This window comes from Oncorhynchus nerka, linkage group LG27 (genome assembly GCF_034236695.1).
Source record: "Oncorhynchus nerka isolate Pitt River linkage group LG27, Oner_Uvic_2.0, whole genome shotgun sequence".
Classification (NCBI taxonomy): Eukaryota; Metazoa; Chordata; class Actinopteri; order Salmoniformes; family Salmonidae; genus Oncorhynchus; species Oncorhynchus nerka.
Genome location: NC_088422.1, coordinates 94,497,565 through 94,518,667, shown reverse-complemented (window position 1 = coordinate 94,518,667; position 21,103 = coordinate 94,497,565). Strand labels below are relative to the sequence as shown.

Below are 21,103 nucleotides of genomic sequence, written 5' to 3'. Positions count from 1 at the left end.
TAGATATCATCAGTTGAAACGTCTTTATTACCTACCCTACCGGATTTATATATGTGGTATATACAAATACTTGCTTGATATATGTTTTCCAGTTTCTTGAAATACTTTGCAAATGCACTTAGTGGTTAGAGCGTTTGACTAGTAACCGGAAGGTTGCAAGTTCAAACCCCTGAGCTGACAAGGTACAAATCTGTCGTTCTGCCCCTGAACAGGCAGTTAACCCACTGTTCCTAGGCCGTCATTGAAAATAAGAATTTGTTCTTAACTGACTTGCCTAGTTAAAAAAAGGTTTTAAAAAAGAAAAGATCTACTGGTCTACTAATTCCTTTTCAGTGCTTACATGTTCATACTGGTCCTCTGTCTGCGGGAATGAAACCCACATCCTAGCATCTCAAGCCTCATGCTCTACCAACTGAGCCACATCATCACATTATCACATCTCATCATCACATTATCACATCTCATCATCACAAACCACTTGATGTCTCAATGTACTCAATTACTGTATTGGTCAATGTTTTCCTTCATGGTGAAGGAAAGTCTACAGGTACAAACCTAGATGACCAGCCTATGTACAATGCAGTACTGTACATTAAGTGGTTTGTAAGGATGATACATTTAATACTGCACAAAAAGTGGTTGTTTTACATGTTATTTGATAGAGAAAAATATTTAATTTGATGGAGATGTTTTGTGTCTTTGCCCATAACTTTGCACCTTTAAAATTGTATATCTGCATCAATGTTGTTGTTTTTTACCCCTTTTTTTGTGATATCCGAATTGGTAGTTACAGTCTTGTCCCATTGCTGCAACTCCCCTACGGACTCGGGATAGGTGAAGGTCAAGAGCCATGCGTCCTCCGAAACATGACCCTGCCTAGCCGCACTGCTTCTTTGCACACAGTATGTCAGAGGAAGCACAGTACAGTCGTGGCCAAAAGTTTTGAGAATGACACAAATATTAATTTTCACAAAGTCTGCTGCCTCAGTTTGTATGATGGCAATTTGCATATACTCCAGAATGTTATGAAGAGTGATTTATTTATTGCAATTAATTGCAAAGTCCCTCTTTGCCATGCAAATGAACTGAATCCCCCAAAAACATTTCCACTGCATTTCAGCCCTGCCACAAAAGGACCAGCTGACATCATGTCAGTGATTCTCTCATTAACGCAGGTGTGAGTGTTGACGAGGACAAGGCTGGAGATCATTCTGTCATGCTGATTGAGTTCGAATAACAGACTGGAAGCTTCAAAAGGAGGGTGGTGCTTGGAATCATTGTTCTTCCTCTGCCAATCATGGTTACCTGCAAGGAAACACGTGCCGCCATCATTGCTTTGCACAAAAAAGGGCTTCACAGTCAATGATATTGCTGTCACTAAGATTGCACCTAAATCAACCATTTATCTGATCATTAAGAACTTTAAGGAGAGCGGTTCAATTGTTGTGAAGAAGGCTTCAGGGCTCCCAAGAAAGTCCAGCAAGCGCGTTAGGAACATCTCCCAAAGTTGATTCAGCTGTGGGATCAGGGCACCACCAGTACAGAGCTTTCTCAGGAATGGCAGCAGGCAGGTGTGAGTGCATCTACACGCACAGTGAGGCGAAGAAGGGCAGCAAAGAAGACACTTCTCTCCAGGAAAAACATCAGGGACAGACTGATATTCAGCAAAAGGTACAGGGATTGGACTGTTGAGGACTGGGGTAAAGTCATTTTCTCTGATGAATCCCAATTCCGATTGTTTGGGGCATCCGGAAAAAAAGCTTGTCCGGAGAAGACAAGGTGAGCGCTACCATCAGTCCCGTGTCATGCCAACAGTAAAGCATCCTGAGACCATTCATGTGTGGGGTTGCTTCTCTGCCAAGGGAGTGGGCTCACTTACAATTTTGCCTAAGAACACAGCCATGAATAAAGAATGGTACCAACACTTCCTCCGAGAGCAACTTCTCCCAACCATACAGAAACAGTTGGTGACGAACAATGCCTTTTCCAGCATGATGGAGTGGCTTGGGGAACAAAACATCAATATTTTGGGTCCATGGCCAGGAAATTCCCCAGACCTTAATCCCATTGAGAGCTTGTGGTCAATCCTCAAGAGGCGGGTGGACAAACAAAACCCCCACAAATTCAAACAAACTCCAAGCATTGATTATGCAGGAATGGGCTGCCATCAGTCAGGATGTGGCCCAGAAGTTAATTGACAGCATGCCAGGGCGGATTGCATAGGTCTTGAAAAAGAAGGGTCAACACTGCAAGTATTGACACTTTGCATCAACTTTCATGTAATTGTCAATAAAAGCCTTTGACACTTATGAAATGCTTGTAATTATACTTCAGTATTCCATAGTAACATCTGACAAAAATATCTAAAGACACTGAAGCAGCAAACTTTGTGAAAATTAATATTGGTGTCATTCTCAAAACTTTTGGCCACGACTGTACAACTGGTGACGAAGTCAGCATGCATGTGCCCGGCCCGCCACAAGGAGTCGCTACAGAGCGATGGGACAAGGACATCCCAGCCGGCCAAACGCTGGTCCAATTGTGCGCCGCCTCATCCCCCCCAGCTGCGACACAGCCTGGGATCAAACCCGGGTCTGTAGTGACACCTCAAGCCTTAGACCGCTGCGCCACTCGGAAGGCCATAACGGCCTTTATTTTGCTGGACACCAGGAAGAGTACAGGGATCCATAATAAATAAAAAATAAACATTTTAATGTACATGTTTGAGGACAAGGTTCTGTTCTTTCTGGATTCCATTAGAATGACAATTGCAGAGAAAGAGACAGGTCTACAACTCTTACAATTCCAACTAATGAATCATGCAAGATAATGTTCTTAATTTTACCTCTAAAGTGGAGATGCTTAAAAATGATTTTTTTTGCCCGCTCTACAGACGTCTATATAGGTCTGTTAATACTAGTAAAGGCCCAGTGCACAAAAATCATATTTTTTCATTCATATTTTTTTTACATTCTGATATTTCAGCACCCCTATCTCACGCGGCTATGTCCCTCGACTGATTTATATGCATTTATGTGCCAGACCACGCCCATGTGAATGTTTATTGGTCAATAACGGCCATATTTTTTTAGGTACTTGTCTGAAAAATATTGGGTTAAGAGACTTTTGTCCATAGATGCCACATATCCAGTTTTGTGCAGATTGGTCATTCGTTGCCAGAAGAGTAGCGTTTTAAGTGTTTATCACAACATTCTAAATGGAGGAAATCTATAATGGCGGACCTTATGGGTCCCTGAGACAAATGTGTTCCTTGTGAAGAGAGGGAACTAAGTACCGAATTTCATGACTTTAGGTCAAAAGGGGTGAGGGGTGTGACTTTTCAAAGTTTTCATTTTCAATCTCTTGTTATAGCGCCACCATCTGGGCAATCAGTGTAATTTTGTAAATCCCGGATCTCTATGGCAAGACGTATCATACCCACCTTTCACTAACATATGAACAAATAAATGGAGACAGATTCACAGTCCCCTCTCCGATTTCATCATGTGGGACAATAATTATCTGAACGATTGTAGTCTACAGCGCCACAGAAACGTATGGCTCCTACTACAACCATAGAGTAAAAGTCTGTGATAGAGTATTCCAGCCAGCTCCTAAATCTATATCCGGTTGGAAATACGAAAACTTCCGGTGAACTTCCTGGTTTTGTTTGCATAGCGGCTAACTTTGCTAGCTATGTCATTTCCAACTATTTAAAACGCTCTTTGTATGTCCGTGAGTCAAACTGTGTTGGAAACGTTAAAACGCACTCTGTCGTTGACAAGACCTGCAATGGCTTGCTCTTAGTCATGCAAGTAACGTTAGTTGAAATGTAGTAACTGTTAGCTAACGGCTAACTTGACAGCTAATGTAGCTAGGATAGGAATAGGATATGCTGTTAGGAAGTTAGCCGGCCAACACTGATTATGTTTCTGCTTATTCGTCTGTTATGCTTCTACTTGTTTTAAATAACTTCTGCGCTATGGACACCGAGGGAATAGAGATCCGTATAAAGACTCCCGTCGGGGATATGGACTCATCCGTGGACTGCCCATCACTTTTGAGCTTCAATGACTTGTTGGTGAGCGCTAGCTACAGTTGCAAAGTTTACAGTTGGCTAGGCTAAGGACCTAGCTAGTTAGCAACTGTTTTGCTTTACCGTTCATATCTTTCTAAATCTATTTTGCAGGTCGCTATAAGGGATGTCATGCCCGAAACCACAATCACTGCGTTTGAATGTAAGTTACCTCATGAAAAGATTGACATTCTGAGATTTCATCAGCCTGGTTTCCTGTTGTGGAGACAGTTTTTCATTACACCAACCAAATGTTTAAGTCCGTTTGGCAGACTTCTACCCAACTATGTTTAGTTACAACTGAAAAGCTCAGTCTACTACTAGTACTCAGTTGCTACTTAACTTGCTTTTTTGGCTGTACTGTCCTTAATACCCAATAAGATTGATTGTCTTCAGTTTTTGCACACCAAAAGGATCATGTAGGCTATGTTCCTGGGTGCAAGTTGCCTCTAGATACTGATCTTGGGTCAGTAGCATTTTCCCCACTAATGGTAGTGGTTAGGATGGGGAAAACTGACAAATATATTACAAGATCAGATAAATGCCTCCATTAAAGCACAATATTTCAACTCTAGTCCTCACATGGATTGTCTCCTGTAACATGAATAATCTTTGTTGGAATTTTCAACAGACACAAAAGTTTCCTTTATATAAATATCCCCACATGAACATAAAGCAGTCATAAATGAAAGAAACCGGTATTCAAGGCACCACTGTAGACCAGGGTTTCTATTTTAGCAAAACCTGGGCATTTACTTCAAAGCAAAACAATCTGATTTTCCATCTGTCCAATAAACTGAAATATTTTTAAAATATAATTGGATTTGAAATACAAAAATGTGCTGAAATTATTAATCAAAAACAACACTTTGTTTAAGGAATCAAGTAACAATTTGCTGAAAACAAATATTAAATTTTAACTTTAGAACTGATGAAATGTGATTGCTAACTTGTTTGATGTTGAATACTTGGTCCCATTTTTCACAAGTTCATCAATGTTCATAACTCTGAGCTGAAGAAATCCTCAGAATTGAGTGGAGGTGTTCAGGTAACTATTCTGTGGATGTTTTGAGGTTCATCAAAGAAACAGTTGTTCACACAGGTACAAGCCAAACATATAACGTTTGAGCAGCCTGGATCCCCAGCTGGGGGAGACAGGAACTACAGGGTTCAATCCCTGCAGTCCCACTCCTTTCTGATTGTCACCTGCATTGGATGTCAAAACCCCAGTAAGCTTTTCCATACTGTTTGAATAACTACTGCTTTCAAAGCCAGCAACTCAGCTGTCTCCAAAATATATATTTTGATACACATCCAACTTTCAACGTTAATAACAGCAAAGTGGCTCAATGAATGACATTTCTCCCACAGAAAGTTTGCTGTTAATGAACTTTTGTTAATGATGACACATCAACTACAGCTGTTAAGTTTATATTCAGATGACTACAGCTGTTAATGATCACACAGAAACTATAGCTGTTGTTGAGCCCAGTAACTTGCTGTTAAGATCACAGCCCATAACTAATCTGTTAATGATGACCAGCCCAGTAACTCAGCTGTTAATGATCCAGCCCAGTTGCCTTGAACTGGCACCTATTGTGACTCCATTTTAATGACCTAACTTCAATGATACAAGTAACTACAGCTGTTAATCACCAGATTTTCCCAGTATACAGCTGTTTGTCCACACTAACAGCTGTTAATGATGACACAGCCCAGTAACTATTGTTAATGATGACAGCCCAGTAACTCATTTAATGATGACACCTCTTCACATGCCCCCAGTAACTACAGCTGTTAATGATGAAAGCCAAAAACTACTCTGTCAGCTTAATGAGTGACACTCCCAGAACTAAAATGTTAATGATGACACAGCCAGAGTGCTGCTAATGATGACACAGCCAAGTAATATTGTTAATGATGACAGCCCAGTAACTACAGCTGTGATGGAATGATGACACAGCCCAGTAACTACAGCTGTTAATGATGACACAGCCCAGTAACTAATTTGACAAACTCATGCAGTTTTTGATTAACTACAGCTGTGTTGACACAGCCCAATTCCTCTGCCTTTTGAAAGTTCCATGTAACTATTCTGTTAATGATGACCAGCCCAGTAACTACAGCTGTTAATGATGACACAGCCCAGTAACTACAGCTGTTAATGATGACACAGCCCAGTAACTACAGCCAGCTAACTACAGTGTTAATGATGATACAGCCCAGTAACTACACCTTGTTTGAAACCCCAGTTCTCAGCTGTTAATGATGACCTTCCGTAACTACCATTTTTGATGGGTACAGCCCAGTAACTTTAGCTGTTGCTGACGACTGCTGTAACTACATGTTGAAATGAAGCAGCCTACTGCTCGTAACATTGTGGGAAAGCCCAGTAACTGGTGCTGTTAATGATGACAGCCCAGTAACTACAGCTGTTAATGATCATCCCAGGGGCCGTAAACCTTCTGATGACAGCCCAGTAACTACAGCTGTTGACTCTGACATATGTGATGTAGGCTATGTTGATGACACAGCCCAGTAACTACAGCTGTTAATGATGACAGCTGCCCAGATCGGTACTAGGGGAAACTTAGTCCGGACAAGCTGTTAATGATGACATTAGCCCAGTAACTAAAGCACAATATTTCAACTCTAGTCCTCACATGTCTGATTGTCTTATCCTGTAACTTTAGGATGAATGAATTGCTTTGTTAGATGTTATATATTGGCTTTCACCGTTACAAAGCAGTCATCTATTTAAAGGCAGAATACTCTGCACAGGTGTAGAGCTGTGGTTGAGGGTACACTCCCGGTACAAGTCACATATACAATTCCCCACTGGAGACCAGGGTTCAATCCCTGCATCCACCTTTCCTATTGTGACCCCACCTGCCAAAACCCCACTCTGATTTTCCATACTGTTTCAATAAAGTGTCAAAATACTCTCCAAAATATATATATTTGAATACACATCACTGGACCTTGAGTGCTGAAGTTAATAACAGCATTGCTTTGATGGAATCATATTCTTAACAATTTGCTGTATTGATTTTGTTCAAATTAATCAATCTAAACTATCATGATGATGACACAGCCCAGTAACTACAGCTGTTAATGATGACAGCCCAGTAACTACAGCTGTTAATGATGACACAGCCCAGTAACTACAGCTGTTAATGATGACACAGCCCAGTAACTACAGCTGTTAATGATGACACAGCCCAGTAACTATAGCTGTTAATGATGACACAGCCCAGTAACTACAGCTGTTAATGATGACACAGCCCAGTAACTACAGCTGTTAATGATAACAGCCCAGTAACTACAGCTGTTAATGATGACACAGCCCAGTAACTACAGCTGTTAATGATGACACAGCCCAGTAACTACAGCTGTTAATGATGACACAGCCCAGTAACTACAGCTGTTAATGATGACACAGCCCAGTAACTACAGCTGTTAATGATGACACAGCCCAGTAACTACAGCTGTTAATGATGACACAGCCCAGTAACTACAGCTGTTAATGATGACACATTCCAGTAACTATAGCTGTTAATGATGACAGCCCAGTAACTACAGCTGTTAATGATGACACAGCCCAGTAACTACAGCTGTTAATGATGACACAGCCCAGTAACTATAGCTGTTAATGATGACACAGCCCAGTAACTACAGCTGTTAATGATGACACAGCCCAGTAACTACAGCTGTTAATGATGACACAGCCCAGTAACTACAGCTGTTAATGATGACACAGCCCAGTAACTATAGCTGTTAATGATGACAGCCCAGTAACTACAGCTGTTAATGATGACACAGCCCAGTAACTACAGCTGTTAATGATGACAGCCCAGTAACTACAGCTGTTAATGATGACACAGCCCAGTAACTACAGCTGTTAATGATGACACAGCCCAGTAACTACAGCTGTTAATGATGACACAGCCCAGTAACTACAGCTGTTAATGATGACACAGCCCAGTAACTACAGCTGTTAATGATGACACAGCCCAGTAACTACAGCTGTTAATGATGACACAGCCCAGTAACTATAGCTGTTAATGATGACACAGCCCAGTAACTACAGCTGTTAATGATGACACAGCCCAGTAACTACAGCTGTTAATGATGACCAGTAACTACAGCTGTTAATGATGACACAGCCCAGTAACTATAGCTGTTAATGATGACAGCCCAGCCCAGTAACTACAGCTACAGCTGTAATGATGACACAGCCCAGTAACTACAGCTGTTAATGATGACACAGCCCAGTAACTACAGCTGTTAATGATGACACAGCCCAGTAACTATAGCTGTTAATGATGACAGCCCAGTAACTATAGCTGTTAATGATGACACAGCCCAGTAACTATAGCTGTTAATGATGACACAGCCCAGTAACTACAGCTGTTAATGATGACAGCCCAGTAACTACAGCCCAGTAACTACAGCTGTTAATGATGACAGCCCAGTAACTATAGCTGTTAATGATGACAGCCCAGTAACTATAGCTGTTAATGATGACACAGCCCAGTAACTATAGCTGTTAATGATGACACAGCCCAGTAACTATAGCTGTTAATGATGACACAGCCCAGTAACTATAGCTGTTAATGATGACAGCCCAGTAACTACAGCTGTTAATGATGACACAGCCCAGTAACTATAGCTGTTAATGATGACAGCCCAGTAACTACAGCTGTTAATGATGACACAGCCCAGTAACTATAGCTGTTAATGATGACACAGCCCAGTAACTACAGCTGTTAATGATGACAGCCCAGTAACTACAGCTGTTAATGATGACACAGCCCAGTAACTATAGCTGTTAATGATGACACAGCCCAGTAACTACAGCTGTTAATGATGACACAGCCCAGTAACTACAGCTGTTAATGATGACACAGCCCAGTAACTATAGCTGTTAATGATGACACAGCCCAGTAACTACAGCTGTTAATGATGACACAGCCCAGTAACTATAGCTGTTAATGATAACTACAGCCAGCCCAGTAACTACAGCTGTTAATGATGACAGCCCAGTAACTATAGCTGTTAATGATGCCCAGCCCAGTAACTACAGCTGTTAATGATGACACAGCCCAGTAACTACAGCTGTTAATGATGACACAGCCCAGTAACTATAGCTGTTAATGATGACACAGCCCAGTAACTACAGCTGTTAATGATGACACAGCCCAGTAACTACAGCTGTTAATGATGACACAGCCCAGTAACTACAGCTGTTAATGATGACACAGCCCAGTAACTACAGCTGTTAATGATGACACAGCCCAGTAACTACAGCTGTTAATGATGACACAGCCCAGTAACTATAGCTGTTAATGATGACACATTCAGTAACTACAGCTGTTAATGATGACACAGCCCAGTAACTATAGCTGTTAATGATGACACAGCCCAGTAACTATAGCTGTTAATGATGACAGCCCAGTAACTACAGCTGTTAATGATGACACAGCCCAGTAACTATAGCTGTTAATGATGACACAGCCCAGTAACTATGTTAATGATGACACAGCCCAGTAACTATAGCTGTTAATGATGACAGCCCAGTAACTACAGCTGTTAATGATGACACAGCCCAGTAACTATAGCTGTTAATGATGACACAGCCCAGTAACTATAGCTGTTAATGATGACACAGCCCAGTAACTACAGCTGTTAATGATGACACAGCCCAGTAACTACAGCTGTTAATGATGACACAGCCCAGTAACTACAGCTGTTAATGATGACACAGCCCAGTAACTACAGCTGTTAATGATGACACAGCCCAGTAACTACAGCTGTTAATGATGACACAGCCCAGTAACTACAGCTGTTAATGATGACACAGCCCAGTAACTACAGCTGTTAATGATGACACAGCCCAGTAACTACAGCTGTTAATGATGACAGCCCAGTAACTACAGCTGTTAATGATGACACAGCCCAGTAACTACAGCTGTTAATGATGACACAGCCCAGTAACTACAGCTGTTAATGATGACACAGCCCAGTAACTACAGCTGTTAATGATGACACAGCCCAGTAACTATAGCTGTTAATGATGACACAGCCCAGTAACTATAGCTGTTAATGATGACACAGCCCAGTAACTATAGCTGTTAATGATGACACAGCCCAGTAACTATAGCTGTTAATGATGACACAGCCCAGTAACTATAGCTGTTAATGATGACACAGCCCAGTAACTACAGCTGTTAATGATGACACAGCCCAGTAACTACAGCTGTTAATGATGACACAGCCCAGTAACTATAGCTGTTAATGATGACAGCCCAGTAACTACAGCTGTTAATGATGACACAGCCCAGTAACTACAGCTGTTAATGATGACACAGCCCAGTAACTACAGCTGTTAATGATGACACAGCCCAGTAACTATAGCTGTTAATGATGACAGCCCAGTAACTACAGCTGTTAATGATGACACAGCCCAGTAACTACAGCTGTTAATGATGACAGCCCAGTAACTACAGCTGTTAATGATGACACAGCCCAGTAACTACAGCTGTTAATGATGACACAGCCCAGTAACTACAGCTGTTAATGATGACACAGCCCAGTAACTACAGCTGTTAATGATGACACAGCCCAGTAACTATAGCTGTTAATGATGACACAGCCCAGTAACTACAGCTGTTAATGATGACACAGCCCAGTAACTACAGCTGTTAATGATGACACAGCCCAGTAACTACAGCTGTTAATGATGACACAGCCCAGTAACTATAGCTGTTAATGATGACACAGCCCAGTAACTACAGCTGTTAATGATGACACAGCCCAGTAACTACAGCTGTTAATGATGACACAGCCCAGTAACTACAGCTGTTAATGATGACACAGCCCAGTAACTACAGCTGTTAATGATGACAGCCCAGTAACTACAGCTGTTAATGATGACACAGCCCAGTAACTATAGCTGTTAATGATGACACAGCCCAGTAACTACAGCTGTTAATGATGACACAGTAACTACAGCTGTTAATGATGACACAGCCCAGTAACTATAGCTGTTAATGATGACACAGCCCAGTAACTATAGCTGTTAATGATGACACAGCCCAGTAACTACAGCTGTTAATGATGACACAGCCCAGTAACTACAGCTGTTAATGATGACACAGCCCAGTAACTACAGCTGTTAATGATGACAGCCCAGTAACTACAGCTGTTAATGATGACACAGCCCAGTAACTACAGCTGTTAATGATAACACAGCCCAGTAACTACAGCTGTTAATGATGACACAGCCCAGTAACTACAGCTGTTAATGATGACACAGCCCAGTAACTACAGCTGTTAATGATGACACAGCCCAGTAACTACAGCTGTTAATGATGACACAGCCCAGTAACTACAGCTGTTAATGATGACACAGCCCAGTAACTACAGCTGTTAATGATGACACAGCCCAGTAACTATAGCTGTTAATGATGACAGCCCAGTAACTACAGCTGTTAATGATGACACAGCCCAGTAACTACAGCTGTTAATGATGACACAGCCCAGTAACTATAGCTGTTAATGATGACACAGCCCAGTAACTACAGCTGTTAATGATGACACAGCCCAGTAACTACAGCTGTTAATGATGACACAGCCCAGTAACTATAGCTGTTAATGATGACACAGCCCAGTAACTACAGCTGTTATGATGAGTAACTATAGCTGTTAATGATGACAGCCCAGTAACTACAGCTGTTAATGATGACACAGCCCAGTAACTACAGCTGTTAATGATGACACAGCCCAGTAACTATAGCTGTTAATGATGACAGCCCAGTAACTACAGCTGTTAATGATGACACAGCCCAGTAACTATAGCTGTTAATGATGACACAGCCCAGTAACTACAGCTGTTAATGATGACACAGCCCAGTAACTACAGCTGTTAATGATGACACAGCCCAGTAACTACAGCTGTTAATGATGACACAGCCCAGTAACTACAGCTGTTAATCTGTGTTTCAGATGAGGATGAGGTGGGCGATAGAATCACTGTGAGGAGTGATGAAGAACTCAAAGCCATGTTGTCATATGTGAGTATTGTTCTCTTCAACATGACACTTTGTTGGACTCCCATACCCCCAGTTTACCTGACTAGACTCCCATACCCCCAGTTTACCTGACTAGACTCCCATACCCCCAGTTTACCTGACTAGACTCCCATACCCCCAGTTTACCTGACTAGACTCCCATACCCCCAGTTTACCTGACTGATACCCCCAGTTTACCTGACTAGACTCCCATAACCCAGTTTACCTGACTAGACTCCCATACCCCCAGTTTACCTGACTACACTCCTATAACCCCAGTTTACCTGACTACACTCCTATAACAACCGTGTGCCTGAGTACACTAGACTCCCATAACAACCCAGTTTGCCTGACTAGACTCCTATAACAACAGTTTGCCTGACTACACTCCTATAACAACAGTGTGCCTGACTACACTCCTATAACAACAGTGTGCCTGACTACACTCCTATAACAACAGTGTGCCTGACTACACTCCTATAACAACAGTGTGCCTGACTACACTCCTATAACAACAGTGTGCCTGACTACACTCCTATAACAACAGTGTGCCTGACTACACTCCTATAACAACAGTGTGCCTGACTACACTCCTATAACAACAGTGTGCCTGACTACACTCCTATAACAACAGTGTGCCTGACTAGTGTGCTCCTATAACAACAGTGTGCCTGACTACACTCCTATAACAACAGTGTGCCTGACTACACTCCTATAACAACAGTGTGCCTGACTACACTCCTATAACAACAGTGTGCCTGACTACACTCCTATAACAACAGTGTGCCTGACTACACTCCTATAACAACAGTGTGCCTGACTACACTCCTATAACAACAGTGTGCCTGACTACACTCCTATAACAACAGTGTGCCTGACTACACTCCTATAACAACAGTGTGCCTGACTACACTCCTATAACAACAGTGTGCCTGACTACACTCCTATAACAACAGTGTGCCTGACTACACTCCTATAACAACAGTGTGCCTGACTACACTCCTATAACAACAGTGTGCCTGACTACACTCCTATAACAACAGTGTGCCTGACTACACTCCTATAACAACAGTGTGCCTGACTACACTCCTATAACAACAGTGTGCCTGACTACACTCCTATAACAACAGTGTGCCTGACTACACTCCTATAACAACAGTGTGCCTGACTACACTCCTATAACAACAGTGTGCCTGACTACACTCCTATAACAACAGTGTGCCTGACTACACTCCTATAACAACAGTGTGCCTGACTACACTCCTATAACAACAGTGTGCCTGACTACACTCCTATAACAACAGTGTGCCTGACTACACTCCTATAACAACAGTGTGCCTGACTACACTCCTATAACAACAGTGTGCCTGACTACACTCCTATAACAACAGTGTGCCTGACTACACTCCTATAACAACAGTGTGCCTGACTACACTCCTATAACAACAGTGTGCCTGACTACACTCCTATAACAACAGTGTGCCTGACTACACTCCTATAACAACAGTGTGCCTGACTACACTCCTATAACAACAGTGTGCCTGACTACACTCCTATAACAACAGTGTGCCTGACTACACTCCTATAACAACAGTGTGCCTGACTACACTCCTATAACAACAGTGTGCCTGACTACACTCCCATAACAACAGTGTGCTTGACTACACTCCCATAACAACAGTGTGCCTGACTACACTCCTATAACGACAGTTTACCTGACTACTCTGCCATAACGACAGTTTACCTGACTACTCTGCCATAACGACAGTTTACCTGACTACTCTGCCATAACGACAGTTTACCTGACTACTCTGCCATAACGACAGTTTACCTGACTACTCTGCCATAACGACAGTTTACCTGACTACTCTGCCATAACGACAGTTTACCTGACTAAGGGGATGTTTAGTCTCGGTGTGAGTTTTCCTTGTGCCAAGTGTTATAATCAAGAAGGACAAATCATTGAAGTGTTTTCTCCTACATTTTCGTTTTTGGTCCAGTACACAAGTCACGTTCACAAGTCACGTTCACAAGTCACGTTCACAAGTCACGTTCACAAGTCACGTTCATAAGTCACGTTCGCAAGCAGCTTACGCAAGTCACGTTCACAAGTCACGTTCATAAGTCACGTTCGCAAGCAGCTTACGCAAGTCACGTTCGCAAGTAAGGTTCGCAAGTAAGGTTCGCAAGTAACGTACGCAAGTAACGTTCGCAAATGTGACATAAAGTAAGGATTCGCAAATGTAAGTAACGAACGCAAGTAACGAACGCAAGTAACGAACGCAAGTAAGGTTCGCAAGTATCGAACGCAAGTAAGGTTCGCAAGTATCGAACGCAAGTAAGGTTCGCAAGTAACGAACGCAAGTAAGGTTCGCAAGTAACGAACGCAAGTAACGTTAACGCAAGTAACGAACGCAAGTAAGGTTCGCAAGTAACGAAGCAAGTAAGGTTCGCAAGTAAGGTTCGCAAGTAACGAACGCAAGTAACGGTACGCAAGTAACGTACGCAAGTAAGGTTCGCAAGTAACGTACGCAAGTAAGGTTCGCAAGTAAGGTTCGCAAGTAACGAACGCAAGTAAAGGTTCGCAAGTAAGGTTCGCAAGTAACGTACGCAAGTAACGAACGCAAGTAAGGTTCGCAAGTAACGAACGCAAGTAAGGTTCGCAAGTAAGGTACGCAAGTAAGGTAACGCAAGTAAAACGTAAGTAAATGACGCAAATAACGAGCAACGCAAGTAACGCAAGTAACGCAAGTAAAGAATGCGCAAGTAAGGTACGCAAGTAAAATGCAAGGTAAAATTAAGTAAGGTACGCAAGTAACGAACGCAAGTAACGAACGCAAGTAACGAACGCAAGTAACGAACGCAAGTAACGAACGCAAGTAACGAACGCAAGTAACGAACGCAAGTAACGTACGCAAGTAACGTTCGTAAGTAGCATTCATGAGTAACACAGTAATTGTTTATTGCACATCAACAGTTGGTGGAACCGTTTCCATTTTAGGGAGGAACCTTGTGGACGTTGCAGAGGTGAGCTGAGTTCTCCTGGTATTTACAGAGTTCCCAACTTGTAATTACGTTTCCTTTCACATCCTTAAAAAATATATAAATGAACAGTGACAGGATATAGGCTAATTAAAGTTACATTGACAAATAAAAATGCAAACGAAACCCCCCCCAAAAATGTATTTTCTGGTGTGGGTCTTTTTGATTGAGACGACAGCCTCTGTGTTGAATGAGTGTTGCTATGGCCAAAGATTGAAAATAACACTGCATTTGGAAAATAAATGATCTCCTGTTGAAGAATTCTTAAAAATGGAATAAAGTAAATATAATTACTGACCCCGGTATACCATTGAGGCAGCAATTATAACCTTCTTCTTCACTCCACTATTGAGTGTTTTTTTGTTGAAGGGGGGGAAGCTATTAAAAATCTATTACAACAGATCTTTTCACCCAGGGCCACAGTGTGCTCATTGCTAAGCAGACTGGTAAAGATGACAAGTAACTCTACATATTTCTGTCTCCTACAACAAAGCACTTTATGTGGGTGATTCCACGCCAGTGGGAGCAGAATATATCTGGGATTGTTGTAGCAATTGTCACATAGAAACTTCATTGGGAGGAAGGATGTCTGACGTCTTTTTTAAATATATTTAAATATATTTTTTTACATTTGTGCCACGTTTGAGAGAATCCCGATGAATGTGTCCGTTGTGGCCCCTTTTTAAACCTTTACAACCCTCCTGTAAGACCTTATGCTCCGTGAACCAGACATGTTATACTCCTTATAGTCAGCTTTAACATATGGATTACATGTAGATTCTTATGTACATTTTCACATTCATTTATTCAACAGAAAATAATATAAATGTTTCTGCAAAATCAAAAAGGACACTTTTTTGAGATGATTTTTAAAAAAGTTGAATAAATTCATGTGGACATTTTTATTTTAGAAGCGGGACATAATGTTAGAGCACATTATATGAAGTATAATGCCACCAACCCGTACGGTTCATAGATCGTAAGGTCTTACAGGAGACATGTATAGGTCTATACAATGGCCGCTTTCATCATGATTTTCTTTTTAAATACAAAATGCCAAAACACATGTCAAACATCCTTCCTCCCAGTGAAGTTCCTATGTGAGACAGAACATTACAAAAATATTTTTCATCTCCCGCTAACGTGGAATCGCCCGTGTCTGATGTGCCAATCGGTGTCGTCATGGTAACACGTGATCTTTTCGGCAAGTGCCGCCAACCTTCAGTCCTCTGCATTGGACCGGGTTCAGGCAAAAGAGTGACAGCAATAAAATAAAGATGTGTTATTGACTTCACCAAGGCTGCGAAGGGAATTAGACACGTCCACACGTTTTATTTCAGCCTCTGAGCTCAAACGGAGAGAGAAGTGAGGCTTTGTATACCCATTTAAAATGCCTCATGGACATATGTACCTTATAGGCCTATGCCTTCATGTTGAGGAAGTAACAGGACACTCAAATGTGTTATGTTTCTATAGAAACCTATCTGTTGTATAGAGGCTATACTTGTGTTTGGAACACATCTCTCCTGGTTTTTTTGTTGTCTTGTTGATTTACTTTTCAAGTCCCCCCCCCGTGATGTGACCATCTTCCTTCATAGTTACTGTTCACATCACGGACATTAAGAGTAATGACTTGTAATGGGCTTCTTCACGAGGTACACTGAAAAGCTAAATGAACTATCAATTTTTATTATTTATTATTCAGTACTTAAAGTTTCGCCTCATTAAAAAGCAGGCCCCCCTGGGCGGAGAATATTTGTCAAAATCTACTCTTCATCTGGGGATGTCTTTTACCCCCCATCAGCTTACAATGATGGCGTTGTAGCCACAGGCTGCATCTCCTCTGTTTCAGGGACTTTATTACTCCTTCGTCTTGGATGCTTTGTTGTCATTGGGTAACATCGGGTATCCCAGGGTTTGCTGGTGCTAGTGTGAAGCTGATTGAACGGGTAGAGTGGCCTAGACAGCTGTAGTGGTGTCGAGCTGTAGTGAGAAGGAGGACGGGAAACATATTGACCTTGCCTTGATTGATTTACAAGTCCCTCACCCTCAGGGGATACTTTTTGACTATTTTCCCCCACCATCAAATCAAATGAAGTTGTATTGGTCAAATGCGCCGAATACAACAGGTGTAGACTTTTTACAGGGAAATGCTTCCTTATGAGACCATCCTCAACCGTGCAGAGTTAAAGAGGACGACAAATAAAGGAAGCAGAATCAAAACAATAACGAGGCTATATTCAATGAGTACCAGTACTGAGTCAATGTGGAGGGGTACCAGTACTGAGTCAATGTGGAGGGGTACCAGTACTGAGTCAATGTGGAGGAGTACCAGTGCTGAGTCAATGTGGAGGAGTACCAGTACTGAGTCAATGTGGAGGAGTACCAGTACTGAGTCAATGTGGAGGGTACCAGTACTGAGTCAATGTGGAGGGGTACCAGTACTGAGTCAATGTGGAGGGGTACCAGTACTGAGTCAATGTGGAGGGGTACCAGTACTGAGTCAATGTGGAGGAGTACCCGTGCTGAGTCAATGTGGAGGAGTACCCGTGCTGAGTCAATGTGGAGGAGTACCCGTGCTGAGTCAATGTGGAGGAGTACCCGTGCGGAGTCAATGTGGAGGGGTACCCGTGCTGAGTCAATGTGGAGGGGTACCAGTACTGAGTCAATGTGGAGGAGTACCAGTACTGAGTCAATGTGGAGGAGTACCAGTACTGAGTCAATGTGGAGGAGTACCAGTACTGAGTCAATGTGGAGGAGTACCAGTACTGAGTCAATGTGGAGGAGTACCCGTGCTGAGTCAATGTGGAGGAGTACCCGTGCTGAGTCAATGTGGAGGAGTACCCGTGCTGAGTCAATGTGGAGGAGTACCCGTGCTGAGTCAATGTGGAGGAGTACCCGTGCTGAGTCAATGTGGAGGAGTACCCGTGCTGAGTCAATGTGGAGGGTACCCGTGCTGAGTCAATGTGGAGGAGTACCCGTGCTGAGTCAATGTGGAGGAGTACCCGTGCTGAGTCAATGTGGAGGAGTACCCGTGCTGAGTCAATGTGGAGGAGTACCCGTGCTGAGTCAATGTGGAGGGCAGTAGTCAGTAGTCTCAAGGCTCGTCAATGTGTGAGGAGTGTGTGTGTGTATATGTGGATATAGAGTCTGGTGAGTGTGCATAGAGCCGTGCAAGGTACTTTGTGTTTGAGGAAGAAGTTGAGCAGAAATATTGATGTGGCAGGATGAGCTATTTGTGTGGAGTCAACTTAAACCTCGCCAAGTGTACACTTGGTTTAAGATGGACGCCGAGGCGGGAAGTTAATGGAGTTTTATTGGAGACGTTTGACCGTGACTGATTCAGCCATTATGGATGATGTGAATTCACCATAAGTCTGGCAGTTGAGCTCTACGATGACACGAGCACACAGACTGCAAAGATGAGGCCCACCACTGAGGGAAGTGAATCAGATATATCATGACGAAATCAAGTGGTTTTTCTTCTTTTGTCACGTTATGTGATACATTTACTCTTGAGATGCAGTGAATCTTTGTGAAATGCGATGAATTGGTGTTTTCGGCCCTTAAAACAAGTGGCTTTCAATAGTTCTCTATCATAGTGAAAGAGCACATTTCATCTCAGCAGGAACATAATCACACAGCTCTATCGCCTGGTTGGTGTGTGTTATTGGCTGAATCCCACGTTCCCTGCTCCAGATCTATGTTTCACATCTCCAAACTGACTGTAATATTTGCTTTCCGTACGACACAACGTTCCCCACCGACACAAAAACACATTGCTTCGTCCACATATTTTCGGATGCTGCACAACAAATCTCCAATCTCTCGGTAAAGGAATTCGGGCCCCCTGTAATGGCTTTCTGCTCCTCTCGGGACGAGCGTGTCTGGCGAAAAGCTGCTGATTGCCAGGGAAAATTGTAATACAGGTATATAATATACGCGAGGCAGGCTTCCCGGGCGTCTAATGCAAAGGGTTATGCATTTCAGCAATCCATTTGTATTCATATTCAAAGCATATGGGCTTCTTTGGTTCGCTGCTGTGGCCGTTTGGCCTCCGTAGAGACTCAGGTGCTTTCTGCCTGGCTGTCGTTAATTCCAGATGACTGGATAGCCATTGTGAAAAATTAATATGAATTAAGAGAGGCCAATGTATTAGGTGCGTAAGAGGGGGGGAAATTCATTAGGTACCTCTCCTCAACACTGTTTCAGAGTAGGAGTGATGAACTACCATTTCATCCATTTCATCTCATATAATTGCCATTTAAAATGGCCAAACAAATCATGTAAAACACTTCAACAGGGCTGTGACGGTCATGGAACTCTACGTGACTGTGATTAGTCTCACATTTTCAACCTTTCCTCAGCTCTTTACTGTGTGCTGTCATAGATATATCATTAATAGAACAGGCATCAAGTCAATGATGGCATAATGGGTGGCCAGGTGGCCATTGCAGAGCAAAGCAGGAAGGTTGCCCATCAATATGTGCTGTGATTTGTTGATTCAACTTTACTGAAATAATACCTTCTATTGTATGAGCCACATCAGTTAACATCATATGAATTAACATTCTACATTACCATAGCAAATAATGTATCATAATACCAGCCATCGCCAGTGTACTGAGTTTACCAGTCAAATTGCCAGAGTTAGAGGTTCCAAGCCTGTTCTATTCATTGTATTTCTATGTGTGCTGCTGCTGCAGGGAGGGGAGTGTTGTCTAGGCAACCCAAGACTTGTTCGCTACAAAACCAAGGAGCAACAAAGTTCCATCCCATTGTTAAAAGTCCATGTTACCGTAGGAACGGACTGAACCGCACCAAAGCCCAGCGTCCCTGTCTTCAGTCAACTGTTCTTTAAATGGTTATGACGGTCTTCACCCGTAACCGTCGGTTACACCATTTATACGGTAATTGTGCCAGCCCTACCCTTGAATTGAATATGCACCTATCGATTAATTATCATCATGTCAGTCTTTAACCATCTTCTGTGTATGATTCTCCAAGGACTTTTATTTTGAAAGCCAGACACCAGACAAAAAATCAATAAAAGGACCATCCTTCGGCATGCGAGTCCTGTGAGACATGCCAGTCTTCCAGGCAACTCTAATCATTGCTCGGCACCTTGAATGGCTTGGAGCCGCCGTTGTGAAAGTTAAAGACTGACCCGTGTCAGCTCGTCTACCACGTGACCCCATTCCCCTCCTCCTCCTATCGTATGCCCCCGGAGGTAGCAGCCCTAATTGCATCCCGTGCTCTCCTGTTCCCCCTCCTCGTCTGCTAATGATGATGAGCTTCCTGCAGGCTGGGCCTGCGCTCTCTCCCCTCTCCCCTCTCTCTCTCTCCTCTCTCTCCCCTCTCTCTCTTCTCTCTCTCTCTCTCTCTCTCTTCTTCTCTCTCTCTTCTCTCCATTCTCTCTCTCTCTCTTCTCTCTCCCCTCTCTTCTCTCTCCCCTCTCAAATCTCTCCCTAAAACACTTCAACTCTCTCGCTCTCTCCCCTCTCCTCTCTCTCAACTCTCTTGACTGTGATTCTTCTCTCATTTCTCCTTTCTCTCAGCTCTTGCCTTTAAAAGCTGTCAAAGATAATCATTAATAGAACAGGCATCAAGTCAATGATGGCTCTCCTGGGTCTCCCTGACTCTCCTCTCCTCAGGAGGTCCTCTATGTCCTGTCTTTGTTCTTCAACTCTTCTCTCTCTACTCTTCTATTGTATGAGCCCATCAGTTAACATCATATCTCCTTAACATTCTACATCATCATAGCAAATAATGCATCATAATCTCAGCCATCTCCTGTACTGAGTTTACCCCTCAAATTGCCAGAGTTAGAGGTTCCCCATCCTGTTCTATTCCCTTGTCCCTTCTCTAATACCTCTGCCTTGTCCCCCTCTCTCCCCCTTCTCTCCCCCTCTCT

The 21,103-nt window shown here is 42.8% G+C and overlaps 1 protein-coding gene across 1 annotated transcript in view; it reads left to right on the top strand.

Annotated features, from left to right (window-relative positions):
• Positions 1-3,627: 3,627 nt before the first annotated feature.
• Positions 3,628-21,103, top strand: part of LOC115126337 (dual specificity mitogen-activated protein kinase kinase 5-like) — a 112,918-nt gene continuing 95,442 nt past the window's right edge. The window contains exons 1-3 of the mRNA XM_065011189.1: positions 3,628-4,081; positions 4,190-4,238; positions 12,083-12,150. Coding sequence (XP_064867261.1) covers positions 3,950-4,081; positions 4,190-4,238; positions 12,083-12,150 — 249 coding nt within the window. The 5' untranslated portion in view covers positions 3,628-3,949. The remainder of the gene's footprint in view (positions 4,082-4,189; positions 4,239-12,082; positions 12,151-21,103) is intronic.